Source organism: Branchiostoma belcheri, unplaced genomic scaffold (assembly GCF_001625305.1).
Source record: "Branchiostoma belcheri isolate BF01 breed outbred unplaced genomic scaffold, Haploidv18h27 scaffold7, whole genome shotgun sequence".
Taxonomy (NCBI): Eukaryota; Metazoa; Chordata; class Leptocardii; order Amphioxiformes; family Branchiostomatidae; genus Branchiostoma; species Branchiostoma belcheri.
The window spans coordinates 3,266,937-3,290,718 of NW_017804353.1; the positions used below are offsets into that span (position 1 = coordinate 3,266,937).

A 23,782-nucleotide genomic window follows, 5' to 3' on the forward strand; every position below is an offset into this window, starting at 1 on the left:
CAGACCGCCGCCGCCCCGCTGGCAGGGGAGCAGGCTTCACGGGGCCAGCATAGCGCCGCCGTGCCCGAACCACAGCCGGAGACCAAGCTGTTTAGGGGGCATGAGACGACATTTCCGTGTATGATGAAAAAGTGAGTACTAATGTAGCTAGTAGTCTAGTATAATTGAATAGCATTCAATTTCAATGGATTCACGGGATGGGGACCCTTCCCGCTGTGGTTCAAACTTTCAACACGGTCTGGTCTCAGGTTTGACATCTTGAAGAGGACAGGTGATAGTCATCTGTTATGACAATCCTCCCACCATGTATGGTAACTATAGCTAAAGAAATAACTTGATAGATAAATTCAATAGATTATATATACAGTCAGTGAATTTCTTGGCTAAGGCCCCGACCTGTTTCCCGGCTTTCCACTAGATTGGTTGCGATCATGCGCTCAGCCATGACTGACTATGTATTTGCCAATATTGCAATCTCTAAACGAATTTCGTTGCCAAAGAACGATTATTAAAGTCATGTGTGTTTTGTTGTCTTCTAAATCATACTTTTGCATCGCGCATCATTTTCCAATTAATTATGAAACCAAGGGTTATACAAGTCGCCTTCTGGTCGCTCATCTCTGTCTAGTGGAAAAGGGGTTTTATCATGAACCTTAAATTCTATATCAAACGCTTTATAAACGGCCGTGGTTTGGGTCCATTTTTTTCGGCAATATCAAATCCTGGAAAACAACTTTAACCCAACAATGGCTCAGCAAACCGTATGAAATGTGCAGCACTTCAAGACCTCAACAAGGAATAAAAAGGCGTTGGAAAAATACCTGAAACAAGAGAGAGTCCGTTTTCAACTTATGGTAAAATAGAGGGAAGAAATCCTCATTGAAACTAGACACTGGGTTAGCAGGTAACAAAGGATGGCCCACATGTGCACACCTGTCTAATTGCACGCGTGTTGGTCCAGACCAGACATGGTGGTCATTAATAGCATGGACACCAGACCATTAAGGTCAGACTCAGCCCCTGGGCAACATGCCCTTAAGGAAATTCTAACACCTCTATCTGGAGCGTAAGAGCTGGCCAGAATGTTCTCAGGAGACTGGCATTCAGAATAGCAAATTTCTTTATTCACAACCACCTGTTTAACATATAAGAGCCAACATTTCAATGACAGTCTGTCATCTTCATCAGGGCAATTATGGCTGGTTCACCTTGCAATGAAGCATAACCTGGTGTTTTACCTTAGTGTGTGACCTAGTAACGCTCCAGTCAGCAGAAAGATGACAGATGGTTATTGAAATGTCGACACATGTTAAGCAAGTGGTTGTGAATCGAAAACTTCTATTCAATCATTCACCAACCTGGTGAAATTATTAATGGCAGTCTCTCTATTGGTTTAAGTAACGTTATATAGAGACTTCCTTGTGAGAACAAAGACATCTCATTGTTACAAAGAGGAAAAGTGGGTCTGTCAAAGCAAGGACATTATACAAGGCAGTTGTCTTTAGGCGATGATTTAGAGATGACGGAATCTGGTCAGGTTTGGGGATTTTCCATCACGCCTGCATGACGCGTGTCTTCCAATGTCCCACTTTCATAACGGCTGTCTCTTTCTGTAATTGTTATGCAAATATTGCCCCAAAAACTTACTCTTATGATGTCGTAAAGGTTTTATAGACGGGTTGACCCAACTCAGGAGGTATTACAATACATGTATATATGTCGATGAGGAAGTCAAAGCTAAGCATGTGTAATTTGTGTGTATGTTAAGTATAATATGTTTACTAGTACTTGCATGTCCGTGAAGAATATTTCAAATATATTCTGCGTATGTTCCAGGTCTAGCCAGGAGTGCAGTGGCAGGTTGAGTGTTTGTTTTATGGTTATTTTGCTGACCAAAATCCCCCCTTTATTCTCCTAACCTAGTATCATTTTATGATTTTGCCATATTCCCAGATCGAACACCACCCACCCAAACACTAACTCACCCATGTAACAAACCCGACCCACCCACCGACCCACCCACCCACCGACCAGCCCTCTCTGATTCCTTATCAGTCAGACAGAAGTTTTGTTATTTTCACAGTTTTCACAGGTGTTGGGTTACATCCAGCACATTACTTACTGCAATATTACCACCTTGGTTACAGGTGTTCCATATAGGAAAGCTTTGTTGTTTCCACATACTAATAAATAAAAAGTGGTGTTGGCTTACAAGATTTTCCTAATATGGAATTTTTTCATGTTTCCACAGTGGTATCAGGTTACAGGTGTTCCTTATATGGTAGTTTTTTTTGTTTCCACAGTAGTATCAGGTTACAGGTGCTCCTTATATGGAAGTTTTTTTGTTTCCACAGTGGTATCAGGTTACTGGTGTTTCTACATTCCAGACAAGGGTGTTGGGTTAAAATTTGCTTCCTTTCATGAATGTTTTGTTTATTTGTTTTGTTTATTTCCCGTTCTAGATCCCTGCAGGGCCCAGATCCCACCTACCAGAAGGTGGTGTCGGGTTACAAACTGTTCCAGTCGGACGAGCCGTTCCATTGCGAGCTGAACGGGGGTGTTCTGCCGGAGCTGGAGGTGGCATACGAGACGTGGGGACGGCTGAACGAATCACGGAGTAACGCCGTCATCATCCACACTGGCCTGTCCGCAAACTCACACGCCAGAAGTCACGAGGTATGAGCCCAAGGATGTCATTTATATCATTAAATCAGAATGGCCTAACATTAGCCTGGGTGCCATCCTCCGTAGTGTCCACCAGCTGTCGCTGGCTACCGACATTTAATAGAGAGCCGGCGGAAACTACAGAGGATGGGACACATAAAGCATGATCAAAATCATTCATTCATTTTACACAATGCAAAGATTATTGCCTGAAGGCTGATTGCACATAGCACCTGGAAAAGCAGGAGAAAACAATGGACACTATATATATATATATATATATATATGTATATATAACTATCATTCTGATTCATTAATTAATTCTCTCATACATTCATTCATTCCCTCCTTCCTTCCTCTCCCAGGAGAATCCGTCTCCAGGTTGGTGGGAAGCGTTCATTGGTCCGGGCTGTGCCATAGACACAAATAACTTCTTTGTCATCTGTGCAAACAACATTGGGGGCTGCTACGGATCCTCGTGAGTAGTCTGCTCTCGTCACAATTTTCACATCAAAATGCTACTTTAGCAGGATGAAAGTCAATACTAAAGTAAATAAGCTGTAAACAACATCAGAGACTGCTAAGCGTCCTCATGAGTCTTTAAGTCTTCTTAACCTCTCTGCATCCTATCTCAACAACAAATGCAAATTGGTGCCATTCCAATTGGTGCCACAACCTTACCTTTTTTTTTTATTCCAGGGGACCATCTTCAAAGAATCCTCTCACAGACCAGGTACAGAGTTTCAAGTGTTTCTGTCCTAATAGGATCATGTTTGTTAAATTTCAATTAACCTACTAGCTTTCTATACTAGTAGATAGAATCTCACTGGATCACTCATGTTAACTATGAGGAGATAAAATCATTATGAATATGATATAATTATTTTCTGCCCACAGCCCTATGCCACAACCTTCCCCATAGTGACTGTAGCAGACATGGTGAACTCCCAGTTCATGTTACTGGACCATCTGGGCATTGACAAGGTAAACCTCTCACAGCACACCAGACTTTTGCACATCATTTTGAAGAGCGTTCCTTCCCGTCTATTCTATCAGTATCATAGCATCTTCAACTCGGTCAGAATGTATCCGGGTCTCCAGATACAAATGAACCATTGTCTTCCAACTTTCAAATCCTTTTTCTAATTCTTGCAGCTCCATGCGTCCGTGGGCCCGTCCCTGGGAGGAATGATATCGTTAATGGCGGGGGCACTGTACCCAGACAGAGTGGGCAGGTCAGTATGTTGCCATGGCAACTGTTGCCTTGGATACCAATGATCATACAGAATGTACACGTCAGTTGTTCGACTCCTGAGATGATCACTGTGGTAACGTTATAATATACAATGTATATAGCTTGTTAGTACCAGTAATAGGTATTTGCATTCAGATTTCCGATTTTACATTGCTTCCCATCCGTGAATAGTTTCATCAGGTTGGTAACTTGAGTAAAAAGACTCTTTTTATTGCACAACCAAGTCTTTTATTCAGCCGACGTTTTGACCATCTGTCACCTTCCTCGGGGCAATTCTGACTGGTTCACATTGCACTGCAGCACAGGTGTCACTGCTATAGATGCATTCCCAAACAAACGTACAATATTTACATATCTACACACATTCGTGTTTATGTTGCTCCATCAAAATGGGGTACCTCTAAGCTTGATGTTGTTTGTTTGTTAATTTACAGGGTGGTTTCCATCTCAGCCTGTGCTCAGTCCCACCCTGCGTCCATCGCGATGAGGTATCTCCAGCGGCGCTGCATCATGCAGGACCCACACTGGAACAACGGGTACTACTACGACGGGAAGTACCCAGGGCAGGGCATGAAAATGGCCAGGTAGGATGGGAGACTTGATTACTTCATAGCTTTAAACAACCCCTGTGGTTATATATATATATGTGCAAAGCTTGGGTGTACATGTAACAGCTTGTTGGTTGGTCTCAAAGTGACTTACTAAATTGTGGCAACATACACTATCCCCCTTTTCCAAAAGCATACATCAGTAATCACATAAAGTATGTTTATCTTTCTAATATGGCTCAGCTTGCCTGATTGAGTTGAACAGTATTTTGACTCCAAGACTTAACTTGCTGTATTCGGTGCCTTGAGGAATTCTTTACCTTCAGGGAGGTCCCAATTGATGAATTAATTGATTGATCATTGCCAATAGGGAGATCGCGACCACGACGTACCGCAGTGGTCCGGAGTGGGAGATCAGGTTCAGCAGGAAGAAGATCAACGGAAACGTGAGCCTGTGCCCGACGTTTGAGATCGAAAGCTACATCGACTACCAGGGCGCACAGTTCATGTCTAAGTATGACCCGAACTCCCTGCTCTACATCTCCAAGGTGGGTACAGAATCTTTCTTTCAGTCATGCCATTTGTTAAATCTACTTATAAGTCTCTCTATAATTTTGTTAATCTGCTATCAATGTTTTTACTCATTTCCTTTGTTTGGTCATGCACACAGAAAATTTGTTTTCAAACAGAAATTATTCCTAGTCAAAGTCTGATGGCTAAAAATCAATTGCCTTGTCACTGTAATTACAACCTACTGTGACACTATCCCCCTCTCAAAAAGCATACATCAGCAATTACGCGGTCATAGAGCAGATGTCAATGGTTACATGTGTTAATGACCATGTCTGTCTCCCTTGCAGGCTATGGACCTGTTTGACATCAGTGATGGTTACAGCAGCATGGTGGAGGGGCTGCAGAGAGTTCGCTGTCCCATCATGGTCATGGGAGTACAGAGCGACATCCTCTTCCCGGTGTGGCAGCAGAGAGAGCTGGCCAAACTGTTACATCAAGCAGGTCAGTAAGGGTCATAGGTTAGGGGTCATAGTAGGGTCATAGGTTTCTGTCTCATCATGGTCATGGGAGTACGGAGCAACATTGGGTCATAGGTAAGGGGTCATAGGGTAAGGTTAGAGGATAGGGGGTAGCATCATAGCTTAGAGGCCATGGTCATATTTCTTCCTCATGTGAAATCCAAGAGATCTGTTGGCCAAGTTACTACATTCACCATGTCAGGTTATACATTTGTAGGTTAACAGGTCATAGGTTAGGGTTGATGGCCTTGGGACAGCCTTGTTAAGGTTGGTCCTCTCCCCAGCCAACAAGCTGGGTAACGGGTCTTGGAAGCTAACAAGGCGGGACACCAGGCTAGGGACAAAGGGCATAGAGAAGTTGTAGGAAAACAAGCCAGGAAGTGTGCTGTTTGTGTTTGGTAACTGATTTTTTTCTACATCTTTAGGAAATGAAGCAGTCACATACTTTGAGCTGAACTCCATATTTGGGCATGACACATTCCTGTTGGACCTGAACGGTGTCGGAACAGCAATAAAGGTGAGACAACCAATCAATCAATAATTCAATAAATATCTGCTCTTGAAAGTGGTACTGTAGAAGAAGAAGATCTTATGCATAAAAAACACAAGATGAAGGGCACGTTTAGTAACTCAAAATCCTTGTATGTGTTAAGGTTCAGTTTTCCAACCAAAAGCAAACAAAATCTCATACATGTATATTGACACAAAGCTATCATTTATTGTTATTAAAGCTCCATCAGTTTTTTTCCTAATTTATGATTTCAATTTTTTTCCCATCTGCAGGGGTTCTTGGAGACAGAAGTGAAGGAGAATGGCAATGGTGGGAAGAAGAAAAATAAGAAACAACACTTTCTGTAAAGACGTAACCTTCATTTGGTGGATCCAAGCTCCTTAAGTTATTACTACTTGCATTCCAAGGAATATGCCTGTTTCTTACAATGTAGATACAACTCAGGTAGTGGGGAACATAAGCTTCAATAGTATGGGTGCATGTGTTGCTTTAACTGTATGATGTAAATTGTCAAATAACCGTTGAAAGCTTCTTTCCTAATTTAATCCCAGTGTTTGATGCGCTACATTTCAACTTAGGCCACACCAATTTAATTTGTTGGTTCTCGGATTTTTTCAGAAAAAATATGAAGCGACAGGGCGAAAAAAATAAAAATAAAAACAGGTCTAGGCATCCTATTATAGGCTTAAATGCTACGAAATGAGCCATGAAGTCAACATAAAAGGCCGGGTTAAAATTTAAACATTGAATTTTGAACTTTTAATCAAACCACTGCAATGATAGATGGGAAAACTGTAACAACTAGGAAGAAAAGGACTTTCCTCAACTGTTGGGGGCAAAACATGAGCATTTTTCAGTTGATTCAGGACCAGAACCAAATTTTTTTTTTTTTTGCAAATCAGAAAAAAACGAAGAGGCGAATCCGAGAACCAACAAATTAAATTGGTGTGGCCTTAATTCCATAAATAATTTCATCAGGCTGGTGAATAATTAAAAGGCAAAGTTCTTAATCCAAAACCACTTGTTAACAACGGCCTAGCTTCAGTGCACAGCGAACCAGTCATAATTGCTAATGGGTTCTCCCAGCTTTGTATATACTATCTGCAACAGATGACTTACATAAATTGCTATGCAAAAATAAAATGTACCATAGAGTACATTCTTTCTTTGAAAATCAACATTTGAGAAATACTTCCATGGAAAATTTTTAAATGATGCCAATCCAATCATGTTTTCATGATTACATTGTACATAAAAAATGGAAAATGTTTTTGGCCAGTAAGTCAAGATGAGATGTGAAAAAAATAGCAAATAAATGCTGTACATGGTGCCTTATTGTGTTTTAGAATATAGAAAGAGGATGAAAAACTTTTTTGGTGTCGCATTTACCGGTAGTTTATAACTTTGGACACTGGTGCAATGTGTCTTCTCTTTGCAATATGGGATTCAAACTCTAGCTGTGTCATACCAAACTTTTAAGACTTGAAAAATGGTAAATACTGCTTCTCTGCTCAGTGATTAGCACTCAGCACTTAGAGAGAGTAAGATAACATGATATATAGTATAACACGCTCAACTACATTTTGTACAAGTGGAATACTTCATGCTATAAAATAATGTGGAAAACAATAATTTTGTACCGTCACCCTCATTTCTGTCATTTTGCCAAGTTCTTTTTCAAGAAGTTAACAATTCTGGACTGGCAAGGGAGATGAAGAATCAAGCATCATGTCAGATTATTGCAAGATTTCTGCAATGTATTTTTTATTCAGGATCAAGTGATATACAGATATATGTACTGCCAGTTTTCTACCATATACTGTTGCATGCTCAGTCACTACAAGCATATGGCAACATTGTTGCAACATGATTTTATACATCTTATGTACATATACACAAACTTTCAAATAAACTTGAACCTGGAATTTAATGTGTCTCACTTCAGTTTGATTCTCCGATTTATAGTTTTGACCATCTATTCGTTTATTTATGTTCAATACATGTATTTTAATGCAGTTCTGCAGCTCCTGTCAAATCCACAAGATGGCACTACTACACTGCTCATCTGTTTTTAGGCAGCTTGTACTTTCTCCAAAAAAAACAAAGAGCTGCTATGACCTGTCCTCACTGTTCAAATATCCAAGTTCAAAAGTGATATTCAACTATTCTGTCAGCTAGTCTCTGCAGTTCCTGTTTTAGCTGCAAGATGGCATCACTGCACTGCTCACCTGTTTTTAGGCAGCTTGTACTTTCCACCAGAAAGCAGCAGATGCTGTGACCTGGCCTTGACTGCTCATATACATTGTATTTGAACCTGGTATTCAATTACAAGTGTTCTGTAGGGTAGTCTCTGCAGTTATTGCCTGGCCTGGTATTTGGCACTACTGCACTGCTCACCTGATTTTAGGCAGCTTGTACTTTCCCCCAGAAAGCAACTGATGCTGTGATCTGACTTGACTGTCCAGAAATTCGAACCTGATATACAATGACAAGTATACTGTAAGGTATTCTCTGCAGTTATTGCCTGGCCTGATAGGTGTCACTGCTGCACTGCTCACCTGTTTTTAGGCAGCTTGTACTTTCCCCCAGAGAGCAGCAGATGCTGTGATCTGACTTTACTGTCCAGGAAGGCCTTGAGCTCCTGTAGTGTGATTTCTATGGGATTGTCTCTCATGGCAAACATCTTCAGCATGGAGTGGATTCTCTCCAGCGGTAAACTGTCCAGGTTTGTCAGCATGCCTTGTACATACACCCAGAACATCTAGGGAGAGAAAAACAAAAACTTTTTTTTAAGCAAAAAGTAAAAATCCTTGGTTTTCCTCCACAAAAAGAGAGCAAACCCTCAATCCATTGGATAGATGCAAAAACTTAAAAATCACTGTGAGTGGGAAAAAAAATCTTACATGTACATCTTTTATGAATTGAGAAGGTATTACATGATTTTTGTCCAAAACAAGCCAACTTTTGCAACTTTTCCCAATTTCAGATTTCAGGACTTAACAACAAAAAGCCTTGAGCTTGTTAGACAAAATCCTAGTGAGTTGGCATGGCAACCGCCTCAGCCCCACCCACCTGCATCTCTTCCTCCCTCATCTCCTGTGACGAGGCCGTGGCCGACTCCGTCTCCTCGTCACTGTCAATCATCACATCGCCATGGTGATCAGCACCCTCCTCCAGGAGCACATAGGTGCCCGGCGGGTTCTCCCTGATGAGGCCGTAGTTCTGCCAGAAGGTGATTCTCCTGCGGAGGACCGAGGACGGAACCTGCATTGCTGTGCTTAACTCGTCCAGCGTCCATCGCTCTGTACACAAAAACAAATAAACAATTAACAACACGGAGGACGGAACCTGCATGGCCGTGCTCAACTTGTCCAGCGTTCACCGCTCTGTAAACAAAAACAAATAAACAATAAACAACATGGAGGACGGAACCTGCATGGCGGTGCTTAACTCATCCAGCGTCCACCACTCTGTAAACAACTAGAAAGATAATATTTGCAAAGCAAATGCATAATGTTTACCTTTGCATATAGTCTGCTCTGTTAATTTTTACTCAAACACATTCAAATAATCGGACAGAAGTCTAAATCCCTCCTGCTATAAATTACAACATGATGTAACCCAACACTAGTTACCATAACAGGCGTCTGGTTCAGGTCATTGACCTTATTGGTTAATGGAGAAGAAGAAGAGGAAACAGAGCAAAAACAATATGTTTTCCTTGTTTGGACTGATTAAAAAAACAACAATGTAACAAAGTTAAACAGTGCTAAGGAGAAAGGCAAGCCCCCCTACCCTTGTCCTGGAAGTGCATGATGATGGTGGCCACCACAGGGTTGACCATGACAGACAGTCGTCTGTTCTTCAGCTCTATGTCAAGGTCAACCAGGCCCATCTGTGGTAACCAGTTCAGGGTGCGGCTCGCTGGAACAAACAAATGAATAAACATTTATTCATCCTTCACATTTTTCAGTTACTTCAGTGATACATAATGCGATTCCCAGGATTTCTCAGTCTTGATGTCTGTTGCAATTGTTATCATTAATTATGATTGTTGTTGATCAAATTGATATACTTTACTGTAGCTGCTGTTTCTACTCCTCCGTCACTTTTCTATGATCAAACTGACCAAGGGTGCAGTGTCTTATGTACCATCCTACTAGCTTATGGAAGTTATTCCAAGCATAAGATGTTGGAGTATACTGGTGCTTTTTTTACCATTTGGAAAAAAAGGAACTGACCCACAATATGTTTATTTCTGTGTAGGTGAAAATCTTAAACTTACCCTTAACTGTCTGGAAGGCCTGTGTGTAGCTGTCAAACCTCTGCTGTACAGACGGCGGCAGCGTTAGTTTGGTCTCCTTCAGCTGCGGCCAGTACTGGGCAGAGATGATCATCCCGGACACCGCCACGCCCTGCTGGGGGAAACACGGTTAAACCTGACCAGAGGATAGCCACTGCAGGGCTCTACTGTTGCTAGAAGAGCCCTACAGGAGCTATCCCAGTAAGAAATTCAGGCACGAAGTTGATCCTGCTATAATGTGAAGCAAAACTTTGAAAGTGATACCTAATTGAGCCTCTTGCTGCAAAATGAATCAACTTATTCCTTCATTTCTTCACTCACTTACTCACTCACTCATTCATTCATTCAAGCACAAGAATTGCACATGCAGGGTCTAACTGTGCCATTTCACAATGCTGAGACTGCCTTGCAGAGCCAAGCTCAGTTACTGCAGTTCCTACATAAGCTGACAGGTGGCACTGCAGGACTGTACAGACACCATTCATGCTACTCTGCCTTGCGGAGCCGTGCCTAGCGTGCACTGCGCAGCCCACCAACCACGGGCCCCCAAGACCAGAGAACTTCCACTCTTACTTCCATCAGATTCTCTGACTTGATCAAGTCGTTCACGCGCTTCGAGTCCTGGACATCCTGCAAGAAAAATAAAAGAAATAACATCTGATTAGAATAAATAAATGAAAGAATGAATGCCACAAAGTTGCCTAGTGCATATACATGTACATGTAGGCTTTTCAGGCACCATGATGAGATTTCATTGTTGTTTTCATAATCATTATAACAGTTGTGCATAGTATGACTTTTTACCCTTGTACTCTTTGACCCTTATTCAACTTTTGACCCTTATACAGATTTTGAACCCCATACGCTTTGACCCTTGTATGGCTTTTAGCCCTTTGATGTTTGTGAGGTTTTTGACTCTTGTACCATCTAATCCTTGCATGACTTTTAACCTTTGCACCCCTTGGCCTCTCACCTTGAGCATGAGCTCAAAGTTGGCCAGCTGGCTTACCCAAACACTTTTGACCTTTGTATGACTTTTGACCCTTGTACCCTTTGACCTTGCATGACTTTTGACCTTCACAACCCCCAACCTCTCACCTTGAGCATGACCTCACAGTTGCCCAGCTGGCTTACCCCAAACCCTTTGACCCTTGTACAACTTTTGCCACTTGTACCCTTTGACCTTGCATGACTTTTGACCTATGCACCCCGACCTCTCACCTTGAGCATGACCTCACAGTTGCCCAGCTGGCTCTCGCCGAAGCGCAGCTTGAGCAGCTCGAGGTTGCGGAGTTCTCGGGTGAGGTCGTAGTTGAAGGACAGGATGCGGTTACAGAGGACAGACTGGTACTCCTTGATGAACAGCTCCTTGGAGCCGTAGATGCTGATCAGCAGGCTGATGATGTCTGGCGACCGCCGGCTCTTCGACGTCTTAGCTGAAAAGGAATTGAAAAATGCTACGTTTAGACTACATACATGTACATACATAAATGGGTCTGTAAGTGGCTGTGTGTTCCAGAGCTCAAGACTCAAACCACTGCCAAAGATGATGACACCATTGTCCAATGAGTTACTTGATATTAAAGTCATCAAGCGATTCAAGGTTAACAGTTTTATTCAGTCATATTTCAAGGTTTCTACCCTGCCATATGCTTTCATGATGTCTGCCTTAATCTTGAAATGTCTGAGAACCAAGAAACTCAATTAGTGAAGCATTACACAACAAAAAGAAAGTACAACATACTAGTACTCATAAAAATCTGTATCAATGGGGTCATTTAACGTGTCTAGCCATGACTAAAACTTCAAAATCAACTTCATCCTAATTTTCTCGGGCTATAAGGACAGGAAGTCTTGAAAATGAAACCTACAAGGATCTGCATTGATGATGATAAGGAAAACCTAATGAACCTACATGGATCGGCGTCAATGGGGTCAGGTTCCCACTTGGTCCAGGCCCAGGGGTCGTCCCCCTCCTCCTCTACCCCCTCCTCCAGAGTAATGGGATCTCCCTTCATCAGCTCATCCGCCAGGTCTGAACCCCCCTCGTCTTCAGTGAGACCTTCCACGATCTTACGCACTGTGTCATCACGGGTTCTACAGGAAAAAGTACAAACATCATTTGTTTTAGCGTTAAACCATATTTTACAGTGAAAATGTTTTGAAACCTGTCAGCACAGTAAAATACTAGTATATGATAGCTTTATAACTGTTTTATTGTATTGTTTTCTGTTTGTTTGTTTGTTTGTTTGTTTGTTTACCTGAGGTAGTGCCTGATCCTGTCCCCGACCAGCTCCAGTAGTACACCTGTGGGGTCCAACACTCGCAGTGACTTCACCAGCAGGATGTACTGACTCAGCACGTCTGAGGTGGTCGCACCTGGGGACAAAAAGGATGAGAAAAAATACAAGAGTTTTAGCTTACAAAAAGCCATTTTACTATCTGTATCAGTATAGATGGTATAACCGCCCTTCAGCGTAACACACCAGCTTCCCAGCACAGGCATGCGGCATGGCGGCACCAAAGGACCTGTTACACCCAATCTTTGCACATTAAATTTGGTCGGTTGAGAGACAGGAATCAAAACATTTTTTCCCTGGGCCTAAGAAGGAGACCTCACCAGGCTGCAGCAGCCTCCTGCCGATGGCAGACCGTAGAGATGAGACCAGTGCCTGTCGCAGGTCAGTTTTCTCCAGACAGACCTTCAGGTCCTCCAGCGCAGACATGCTGTCAGGAAACTCCACGATGATGTCAAACATCTCTGAGATCCGCAAAGTGCCGTAAGTCTGTAAAGCATGGAAAAATAGATACAAATGCATGGACAATTCAAGAGACATTCCTGTGGAATTGCTGTGGAATTCTTGCTGACTGCTTCCATACTGTACTATTAAGCTTGCCACCAGAGGCGTTGCCAAAAAGTGGTAGAAGGAACAAAAGGAGAAGGACTTGAAACTGGATTAAAAATGTAAAAAGACTGACGTTAACCAAGTCCGGGCATTACTACTAACTGTCTTGAAAAACACTGCTATTATAAAATTTCAACTCAAAAGAAATCCAAAACTTCTTACTTTTTGATGGCAAATTTCTCCAAATAGAAAGTTACCTCAATCTTGTGATCTCACCTGGTGCGTTGCCTCACCTGGTATAAGAAGTAGAGCAGTCTTGTCTGCCACCTGTCCAGTGACTCCTGTGTCTTGGCGCTGACCTCCCGCTCACCTGCCTGCCCAGGTGAGCCCTTAAACACAAGGTGCAGCCAGCTCACCACCTTACTGGTCAACCACTGCAATACAACCATGTTTGTTAATGCCACCTAGCAACTTTGAACAGAACTGCAGATGAACAACAAAATGGCCGAGTCCAAAAATGCTTTTGTCAAAGATGGAGTCAGGGCTGAAAATACTTCTTTCTGTTTACTGCAAAATAATGTTCATAACACATATACATGTACAAATTTTTCTTGCGAGTTGCGGCCGTGTTGTGTTTGCTTCTCAAACCATAATTATAATCTTCAAATTTTTCCTCAATTCTATATGTGAAATTTAAATTCTAGGTTCAAGAAATATTCTGCATTTTTTAACAAAAATATGCATTCTGACATACATACCTTTTCGAGAGGGTGTAGAAACTGTGACTCGAATTCGCCCTGACATGTGTTCTGAATGTGCTGCTGTATTCGGTCATGGATGATGGCTGTTACGGCCTCCCCACATACCCGCTCCAGCAGGCCTAAACTGTGCCTAAACAATATGTTACAGAGCATTTTAATACATAGTCACTACCCCAACTCATTACAGCTGTTAACTGTGCCTTAAAAAACCTACAGTACAATACAGAGCACAGTTATTCACCACCCAAACCCTGTTATAGCCTAACTACATACTCACTTCATCAACAGGCCCAAACTGTGCCTAATAAAACATATGTTACAGAGCACAGTTATTCACAAGAATGGCACAAATTCCTTTAAATGTGCTGTTGTAATCAGAACTTATCCATGTAGATCCTTGTCTTGATCACAATCTATTGAACAATTTTCAATAGTCATCTATAACCTTATTAACTGATCAATGATTACTCCAACCTACAGCTGAGTGTTGAGTTGGTGAAACAGAGTGAGAGTTTCTGTGCAGGAGCAGCGATCCTTCTCCTGTTCACATCCTCCACATGTCAGACTCTCCTCCTCCTCTTCCTCCTCCTCCTCTGGTCCAGCCTCATCTGGGGACGTCTTCTCATTCTTACGCAGCTCCTAAGATATAGAGGATGTTGTTGTGAGACAACAGTTTGATTTTGTCTGTGCTTGAACAAAAAGTAACATGCTGAACAAAGTGATAGACAAAAAAGGGAGAAGTTAGTACTTTGGTAGACATGATCAGTTTTGTGGAGATCATTGTTAGATTACTGTTTCCCTCCCATCTATTCAAATATCTCATCCTCTTACTGAAATTTCACTGTAACATGTCAAGTGCACGCACAAACAAACACACAGAAACACACATACACATACACATACAAACAGCACTAAAAAAAAAACCTTCCTAAAATTGGCAAAGGAACAAACAAACAAGCATCTGACTAATCTCCAAGCAGATCATACAGTGGCAAGACAGTATCCATTGGCCAAAGGAGTCTCCATTATAGCCACCAAAGGACACTGCCAGGCCAATTCGAAACTGTCTTTTGCAGCAACTGAAACATCTGCTTGGAGATCTAGATTACATCTAACCTCTTCACAAGCCTTGAAGGCACAGCTGTAGAACTCCTTCACCACCCCGTGGAACTTCAGCGGAATGTCGTAGAACAACAGAGCCTTGAAGATCAGCAGGACTTTGTCTTTAAGACTCTGCTTGGCTCCTTCCTGCCGCAGTCTCTCCAAGACGTCCACACTCGGGAGGTACGACGACAAACTTGCGTGGAGCTCGCGAAAGGCAGTGACCAGAGTACCTGTTATATAAACATATAACAGCTTCTTATTACTAGTACATTGTAGTGTGTTACTTTAGTAGCTAGAACAACATGCCATGCCTTCAAGTACCAGAGTTATCAGACCAAGGATTGAACTAGAACTATTGCAGAGTGGACCTCACTGTCACCAAGTACAGTAGGGGCATTATCACTAGATAGCTTTGAACAATGCTTGCAGAGGTGCTAAGGTTTGGTGTAACTGGTCCTTCAATGAAAAGCTGGTGTGTTAATGTGCACATGGGTGGTCATAACGGCTATACAGAAAATTTATAGATACAGATCATGTCACCTTTGAAACTGGGCATGTGCAGTCGTAATTGTGAATCTCCTTATACAAGAAAAAGGACCACGCTGCAAAAGTTGGTGAATTTACATACCGTCAGCTCCATGTTGTTTAGGCCCGTTGCTCTCTGCACTGAAATGATTCCAGAACTTTGGTCCGATGTTCTCGCGCAGGTCGGACTGCATGGACTCCAGGAACCACTCCTCTATGATGAAAGCCACCCCATGCTGGTCCAGAACCGTGATGGCTGACTTCAACACATCATCTGTCGGGGGCTTCTTTGCCTTAAAGGACAAGAGGACATCTCAATAATGCAGTACCTTAACAAGCTGCAAGGGGGCCGAAATCTAATCGTTTTGAGGTCCCAACAAGACCTACCCACCTACCAAATATCAAGATCATTCATCTAAGCCTTCTCGAGTTATTGTGTTTACAGATACTGGACAGATTCTACTCTGCTTTTAATTTAACTTGCTATACTCTTGAATTTTCCCTTTCGTGTGTATAAAAACATACGCCCCCCTCCCCCCTCACTTTTTCCTGTCGCCACTGCCTCAAAACTACCTCAAACTTTCTTTTTACACACAGTTATCCAAACATATGTTGGTTATTTCCACTATTACACAGCTGACGAAGCTCACCTGTCCCCGGCACGGCAGTAGACCGGCAGTTACTGTGCTCCAAGCGGCGCCCAAATTCTCTACTGAGGCCGCCATTTTTTTCTAACCTGACGGGGCGCCCTCTAGCGGAATCGATGGGTACTTTTTAGAAATTATTCGTACCTTCAGTGACTACACATAATACAAAGAAGTATGATATGGTTCAAGTTCACCATAGTGTGGTTTTACTTCCTTTTTTTTCTGAGATCAGAAAAAGTAAAATTATGTTCAACACAACACCCCTAAATTTTGTGAGTAAGTGGACTATTCTGGCACCTTGCAGCAGGTCTTGTGGTCTGTGGTGTTATCAAAAGTAGGCTAATAAACAAATTAAGAAATCATTTATTGGAAAATAATAAAAACGACCCCAAATGAAATGGACGGGAAAAACTGCAAACTAACACCCCCGTGTTGTTGTGAAGTGGACTGTTCCGGCGACTTGTTCTGATTTGGAAGTCACGTGACGTGGGATGTTCCCATCATGGCGCCCGAGAGAGCGAGCTCCGAGCACTTCTCCTCCTAAATATTATGTTTCCAAGATTCCTGCTGCGTTTTTCTTCAAGATCGGAGCGGTAGGCAAGGGCTGGGACTTGTAGGATTTCTGTAGGACTCTTCAAATAGGGAATATCCGCCATGGGGAAGAGCGGCAGCAAGCTGACGGCCGGGGAAATGAAGGAACTTCAGGAGTGCACCTACTGTGAGTTGTTCCGTCGGCGTCTCATGACAGTCTTGTCTTGAAGGCGTCTCAGTTTTGTGTCTTCGGTTCCCCGCAACTTCCTTATTGTGTGGTTAGTAAGCATTCTGTCCGATCGACCCCTCGTTACACAAGCAGGCGATATCAGCTATTTAAAGAATTCTGGAAGAACCACGTCCCGGAGTGGGGGACCGGGTAGCCTAGTTTCCGGCTGCGGGTTACCCCGCCACCCTTGCCCGAAGTTTTGCCCTTCATCGCTTCGGTACTCTCACAAATACAGTCTGTTCCGGCCTAACGCTTTCCGTTAGCGTCGGTAATAGATCTATCAGCGGGTAATGAGGTTTATTTATTGGGTTTTGCCTCCCCCGTGCCCATGACACTAGCGGGAAAGGCTGACGAGAAGGGAAGCTAAAAATAAAGTGGCGGAAAGTTCAGGCCATAGCTGAAATGCTTGTCCGTGTCGCTTCGCCACGCCGGTCGCTTCTCTGCGCATTTTGCGAGCAGAAAAGCAACAAAAAACTGACCAAATTCACAGACATAAAGGAATTGGTTAGGAAAATACCACTATAAACATACCACGGTAGCATAGAGGGCTGTGTACGCCTACTCTATTGACAAGGCCCTTGCTAGGGACTGAACATTAACTGTAGTGTCAGGAGCACAGCAGTCATGATATAGTACACTGAATCTCCCCCAACCTATCAAATACCAAAATGATTTCTAAAACCGTACAATTTTGTGCAGTTTGTATCGGTTTGAGATTTGCATCAGGCTAGTTTCAAATTATGAGCCCCCACCCACCCCACCCCTTTTTCATTGTTTTTGGTCTGCCCCCTTGTATATCATATTGTGACAGACTGCAGCATATTGCACAGCACAACAAGTGCACATCAGATCGTCTTACTAGATCAACAGACCTGCTGGCTACTCACTGACAGACTCCACTGTCTTCTGCCTCCAAGTAGATGGTAGGAGGGAAGGTCATATCGTGTCTGCCCAGCCCTGTCTTGAAAATGGCTGTGAGTCACTCAGGAAAAGGAAAGAGAATGTTACCATTTTCCCTCACACATCTGCTTGGACTTGGTAACCACTGCCAAGTACCATTCAGTTGGCACACAGGTTGCAAAAATGTATGAAGTACATAAACATATACTCTACCTGAAATACAGTCTGAATAGGCCTAAGTATAGTGGATAATTTGCTAAACTAGGTCATCAACCAGAGAAGTCTGTTCTAGATGAGTTAATTCATGGGGAAACCAGGACTGGCTATCTCCTTTGGGAAATTGTCCACCCTGTTTGGGCCACTTTCTATTGTACAGTAAAACCTTTCATTTTCAGAATCAGGAAATGGTCACAGGTGACAGGTGGCCATCATAGACAGGATTCTTATTGCTTGGGTGGGTGGGTGAGTGAAAAATTTATCAAGAAGTGGCTATAATGGCCTAGAGGTGGTCACCATATCTAGTACAGGCCCAAGTAACCAGTACAGGCCCAACTGTATTTGTGTCAGCAAAAAGGTTATGTTTATAATCTCCTTAGTCTCAGAAAGGAAACATGCACTGATACATGGACCCCTAGGGGAAATACAGAACACACAATGTTTGGTTATTTTGAGTTGAACAGGTGAAAACCTTTATTTGGGTTGAACAGGTGCCACAGGTAGCTTCTGTATCCTCCACCTGTTGTCCATTGTCCTAATTGTTGTGTGATTGATGCGGAAATATGAGCTGTGGCCCGTGCCTTATCCTGGTGTGTGTCTGTGATCAGGACATATGAATTATGCATGTCCCCATGGCTGATTGGGAGGTTCCTGTGTGATCAGATAGCATCAAGTCTGGTCTGTGTGATGAGATACTAGTACCCAATCAGGTGTGTGATAGTGAAAGTGGTGCTGTGTACTGTCAGGCTTATTTCTCTTGTCATATTGTCATTGCCATGGAACAAGACACGGTTACATGAATGGAATAGTACCTCTTCTAGTAACATCAAAGTCAATGCTAGAGACAACCTGGACTCACTGAGATTGAAGACTAACTGACACAATAGGAGAAGCAGGGGTTACAAAGGCTGCTCAGTGCTCAGTAACATCCTCAGCCCCATTTAATATGTATAACTAGTAATTAAAACAAACACTTCAGGCATTTATGTAAATAACTATAAAAGCATAGCCTGGGTACCATCCTGGTTAGTTTACGTCCGCTCCCACAGTCGCTACCACCAACGACCGTGGGAGCGTACGTAAACTAACCAGGATGGAACCCAGGCTAATAAAAGCAGAGGGCAGAAAAAAATTGAACATGTCATTATGTATGGCATAAAACTTAAGTGCACCGAGACTTAGATCTGGTACTCAGGCTTTCTTTTCATAACATTTTTAATGATTTAAAATTTTGTGGCCTAACAATGTAACATACATGTATAGTAGCCTTCAGCTGAACACAATATCAGTCGTCACCTTTAGCTTTCAGAGAGAAAATATTTACTAATTCAGATCTTCATTTCCCCAGAAGTAAACATGATCCAGTGGTTAAATGTCAGCTGCATGGAGGCTGGCAAAGTATTTGGGACAGTGGTATCAGGTTACAGCCTTACGTGTACTGTAAATATTGAAATTTTCACTTTTGCATTTTTTACGGCGACCCCTCCATTGCAAAGTCATGACATGTGAATTTGTGTTTCAAATGTATGGCTACTGTACTATGGAATAATAATAATAAAAATATTAATAATTTTTCAATTGTTTCAAAGTTGTGAATTTGATTTTTTAAGCACAGCAAAAACTTCCTTTTCCCTCCTTGTATGAAAATAAAGCCATCGCGAATGTAAATGAATTTAAAGAAGTACAGGTAGGTTTGAGTGTTTGTGAGGTGTAGTTGTGAATATAACGATCATTAGGAAAAAAAATTCATATAACTTTTTTGTTGTCAACTAAAACTGATAAAATGAAAAAGAAAAAAAAACCTCACTTACACGAATCGTACCGAATCTTTTAATTATTAAGCACTTACAAAACAAATATTTGCATATCAAGCAAAAGCATAACTTTGTCAATTTTTTTACCCTAAACTTGTAAACAGGTCATATGAAAAATGTCATAACAGAAACCCTTTCAGACCCTCCCTTGGACCCAATCCTGAGTGTTTTCCCTTCTGAATGGGGTGCAGATATATTGGCAGATTGTGGTGTGGTTAGTTTGGTCTGAATGGACTGATGTGTGTGCTGTACAAACACACCACTTGTTCTGGCCTGTGGACTGTGTCACACAACAAGCGATTAGACCTGAACTTTTACTCCTGTTTACACAACGATAAAACCAACACAAGCTGAAAGTTTGGCTGGTGAAATTTATTCATGTGTTTGGCTGGTATACATGCAGCCAAGGTTACCCAACTAACGAGTAGCTATTTTAAGGGCAAACCTTGGGAGAAATATAAAATGAAAAATGTATGTAATCAGTACTAATAGGCAACTGCACTAGGGCTCAGGGTTATGCAATGTCAGTGTCATATAATGATGACTAGAAAATCAATTTATGTTCAGTGTCCTAATACATTTCATCTCTTTCTTTTCACAGTTGACAAGAAGGAGTTACAACAATGGTAAGTAGACATTTTATCTATTCTAGAAATTCTCTAAATTTAAATCAGTGAACATTTGACTTACGTATAACCATGTAGACATGTATAATTCATATGGGAGTCAGAGGAAGTTCCTTTTACAGCAAACAATGATCACTCAAGGGACTTAAAAGAAAAAAAAATCATGTCACTGTAGGCAGGTGGTTGTGTATGAAAGTGGCCACAATGGCCAGGTGGTCTGTTATACATGTATAGCAGGTGGTCACTAGTACAGGTAAGGTTCGAGTGTACATTTGTATATTGTATATCAATGACCAGGTGGTCCTTTATGTAGCTGAACCAGGTGGCACTTGTATAGGTTGTAAATTTTTTTTATCAATGGCCAGGTGGTCACTAGTACAAGTATAACTGTACTATACCTAGCTAGTGCTGTGTTCCTCTGAAATAGGTGTTTTACACTGAAGGGTGGTTAGAATAGTACAGACAAAGAAACTTAGTATTCACATCAGCACCCTGTAGGGCTTTTCTGAGTCTGACATATCTGTTCTAACATCCCTTCTTTACATCTTGTTTCTCCCCTGACCTACACATGGGGAAATCTGTTATTTCACAGTGAGTGGGCACACATTAAACACTGGAGCTGCACATTTGGACAGGCTCCAGAAACCCACTGAAGCTTGGAGGGCTTCAAAGTCAAACCTGACATGTAGAATTTGCAGAAATATTGTCTAGATTGCTGGGGAAAATGTTATAGAATGTGTTATAATTTGTGGTAAATGTTATGGTTAAATGTTAATGTAAATATATTGATGATTTCAGAGTTTCTACTCAAATTTAGCTCCTCAAGCTTGTTAATGCTTGAACTTTGTAATATGGTACGAACAGTGGTTGGGGTATCAGCAAAAAGTTTTTCTTAAATTGCAAGTAAATTTTTAAGCACTTTTTAGGTTTCGCAAACTGAAAATATATTATTATCATTATCGTTATTATTATTTTTGTTTTCTTTAGCCAGGGTAGCCCGCTCAGTGATTCAACACTGCTTTGCAGTGCAGCCCTAGGCATGGAGAGAATCATACTGCAGAAAACAGTCAGGAAAAACAACTGTAGCCATTTATTTTCATCTTCTCTCCTGTTCTGAAATTTGTCATGTGTCCCACCCACTAACAGGTGGCTGGTTAATCACTCCTTGGGGGAATCCCATAAATTCAGACTAATTTGAAAGCTTCCTGCTGTTCAGCCACGGAAACCCGTTATCTAACGATCAATTAGGACTGGAACAATACTTTCATTAAGTGCTTGACAAATCGTTGCAAGTCAAGTATTATTCACTTAATCATTGTGTTACACAACCAAAGACTGAAGCCATGTTTTTGGTAACTGCGTATTTGCTGGAATTTTATCCACGAGTTGACAAATTCTCTGCAAGAACATAAAATTATATTCATATAAAAAAATTGTAGTTTCTTGTAAATTATATTGAAAAATTCAATTGTTATAAAAAATTGATAGTTGATTAATAAGTAACATTTGATACCATACTGAAGAAAAAAATTGAATACTCTGCAAGAGCATAACATTATACTCATATAATAAGAATTGTATTTCTCTGCGAGAACATAAAATTATACTCATATAAAAAAATTGTAGTTTGTTACAAATCATATTGAAGAATTCAATTGTTATAAAAATGTTATATAACATTTGAGTAAGTGACATTCGATACCATAGTGAAGAAAAACATTAAAACATCACCTACAATGCATGAAAACCGCTTCATTTCCCCCCCCCCCAACCTAAGACAGGGTAGATGGTACCATCCATCTAATTATGACTAGCAATGCCAAAAATCCTGTTGACTGTATACAGCAGCGTGCATATAAACATGTCATTGGTATGTCAACAATGTTGTTAATAAGGCTTTGTTACAGGGTGGATTGGAGGCATTCATTGTGGATTACAGATGCCGAGCTAAATTAAGGGATGCCGCCGAAGGCACGCTTTTATATGGAAAATGGCTAAAAATACATAAAAATACAACTTAATCTTTTACATGTATGTCAATATTTAATGTAAAGCCTGACTTGAAATTTGGTGACATTTTCAGATACACATTCAGCTACATTTATCATAAATACATGTTACATGTGCATACATGACATATACATGAAATTCATTTTCCATATCAACTTGCAAACAACATTCTCCTCCAGACCTTAATTTAGGAATAGAGATCAGTAATTATATTTTCCTCTATATATTCTTGATGTGATAGTACTTTAAGATATACACCAAGTGATGAGAAGCAATTTTAAACAAAATCTAGAAAAAAATTGGAGAGTTTGTTTTTGTAACATCTGGCTTGCTCTTGAGTCGTAGTTCCAGTTGAAGTGAGATGCAATTGGGCCCTGCACGGAGCCTTTCTTATTATTGGCTCTAATAATACAGCACTTCATGGACCACCTAGCGTATTACCTCTGCAATAATAACTGTTGCTGCTTCAAGTACCTCAGGCAGGGTTTCTATAGATAGATCTGTACTGGTAATAATTGCTTAATATCCACTCACTTTGCAGCGAGACTTACGGCTGCACAGTTCATTACGGCTGGCTGATATAGACGTCTTCGCTCGCTCGCTGCTCTTTTTTTAGCTCCAGAAATAGAAGGAGACACTGTGAACAGGGGCATGTTTAGCAGATGTAGCTGTCTGTACAGGGTTCAGATGTGCCATGTTTGATGTGATATAATTTATATATAACCAGCTGCTGCTGCTTCAAGTACTATGTGCCTGTGTGAAGTTGGTGTCTTATTAATTGTTATGTAGAGCTGGCTGGAAATATTGGGTGAGTGCAATTTTGCATATGAAATTGGAGCTGTGCCCCTCACTAGTTTTGACTAGTGGGCACACTAAGGTGCAGCATAGTCCTTCAAATATAAGTGTCAGAAAAATAATAAAATCTTTGTTTTTTTATTAATCTTACTTAGAGTAAAAATTTTGAAGTTAGCTTTAGAATAACATAATAGTTCTGAAGAGACACTGTAAGATTTGTACAAGTGTAATAACATTTTGCTGACGTTCTACTGTATGTTATGTAATGTGCACCCTAAATTTTTTGTGTGCACCTAAATTTTGAACAGGAAAATCAAACCACTGCCAGGATTTGAGGATTAACAGTACTGGTAACAGAGGATGACCTGTGAAACTGTATCTGTCCAACCCACTGTAATTTACGGCTCCCAACACGACGCCCTTGGCTGGAAATGCGCAGAACGAGCTCCCAAACATTGCCCGAGCT

General features: G+C 41.4%; 3 protein-coding genes across 18 annotated transcripts in view; 2 read left to right on the forward strand and 1 right to left on the reverse strand.

Annotated features, from left to right (window-relative positions):
* Nucleotides 1-6,674, forward strand: part of LOC109484656 (serine O-acetyltransferase-like) — a 6,913-nt gene extending 239 nt beyond the window's left edge. The window contains 11 exon segments of the mRNA XM_019788003.1: nt 1-131; nt 2,463-2,676; nt 3,030-3,142; nt 3,364-3,397; nt 3,562-3,648; nt 3,820-3,899; nt 4,354-4,503; nt 4,838-5,015; nt 5,328-5,481; nt 5,924-6,015; nt 6,282-6,674. The exon segment at nt 1-131 is cut by the window's left edge and continues 31 nt beyond it. Coding sequence (XP_019643562.1) covers nt 1-131; nt 2,463-2,676; nt 3,030-3,142; nt 3,364-3,397; nt 3,562-3,648; nt 3,820-3,899; nt 4,354-4,503; nt 4,838-5,015; nt 5,328-5,481; nt 5,924-6,015; nt 6,282-6,356 — 1,308 coding nt within the window. The 3' untranslated portion in view covers nt 6,357-6,674.
* Nucleotides 6,675-6,912: 238 nt separating this feature from the next.
* Nucleotides 6,913-16,296, reverse strand: LOC109484636 (anaphase-promoting complex subunit 2-like). Its single transcript, XM_019787982.1, has 15 exons — nt 16,199-16,296; nt 15,652-15,841; nt 15,036-15,253; nt 14,398-14,558; nt 13,917-14,049; nt 13,452-13,592; nt 12,933-13,098; nt 12,574-12,691; nt 12,228-12,409; nt 11,534-11,748; nt 10,889-10,942; nt 10,295-10,424; nt 9,805-9,933; nt 9,082-9,311; nt 6,913-8,770 (listed from the first exon to the last, which is right to left on the reverse strand). Exons 1-15 carry the CDS (start codon nt 16,271-16,273, stop codon nt 8,564-8,566), a joined length of 2,349 nt encoding a protein of 782 aa, XP_019643541.1. The 5' UTR covers nt 16,274-16,296; the 3' UTR covers nt 6,913-8,563.
* Nucleotides 16,297-16,644: 348 nt separating this feature from the next.
* Nucleotides 16,645-23,782, forward strand: part of LOC109484603 (neuronal calcium sensor 1-like) — a 35,330-nt gene continuing 28,192 nt past the window's right edge. For 3 of the 16 annotated variants that reach the window (XM_019787931.1, XM_019787934.1, XM_019787933.1), the window contains exons 1-2: nt 16,658-16,913; nt 20,487-20,511. In XM_019787931.1, coding sequence (XP_019643490.1) covers nt 16,850-16,913; nt 20,487-20,511 — 89 coding nt within the window. In that variant the 5' untranslated portion in view covers nt 16,658-16,849. Of the gene's footprint in view, nt 16,914-20,486; nt 20,512-23,782 lie in introns of all 16 variants that reach the window. The other 13 variants (XM_019787942.1, XM_019787928.1, XM_019787927.1 and 10 more) reach the window with 11 other exon arrangements.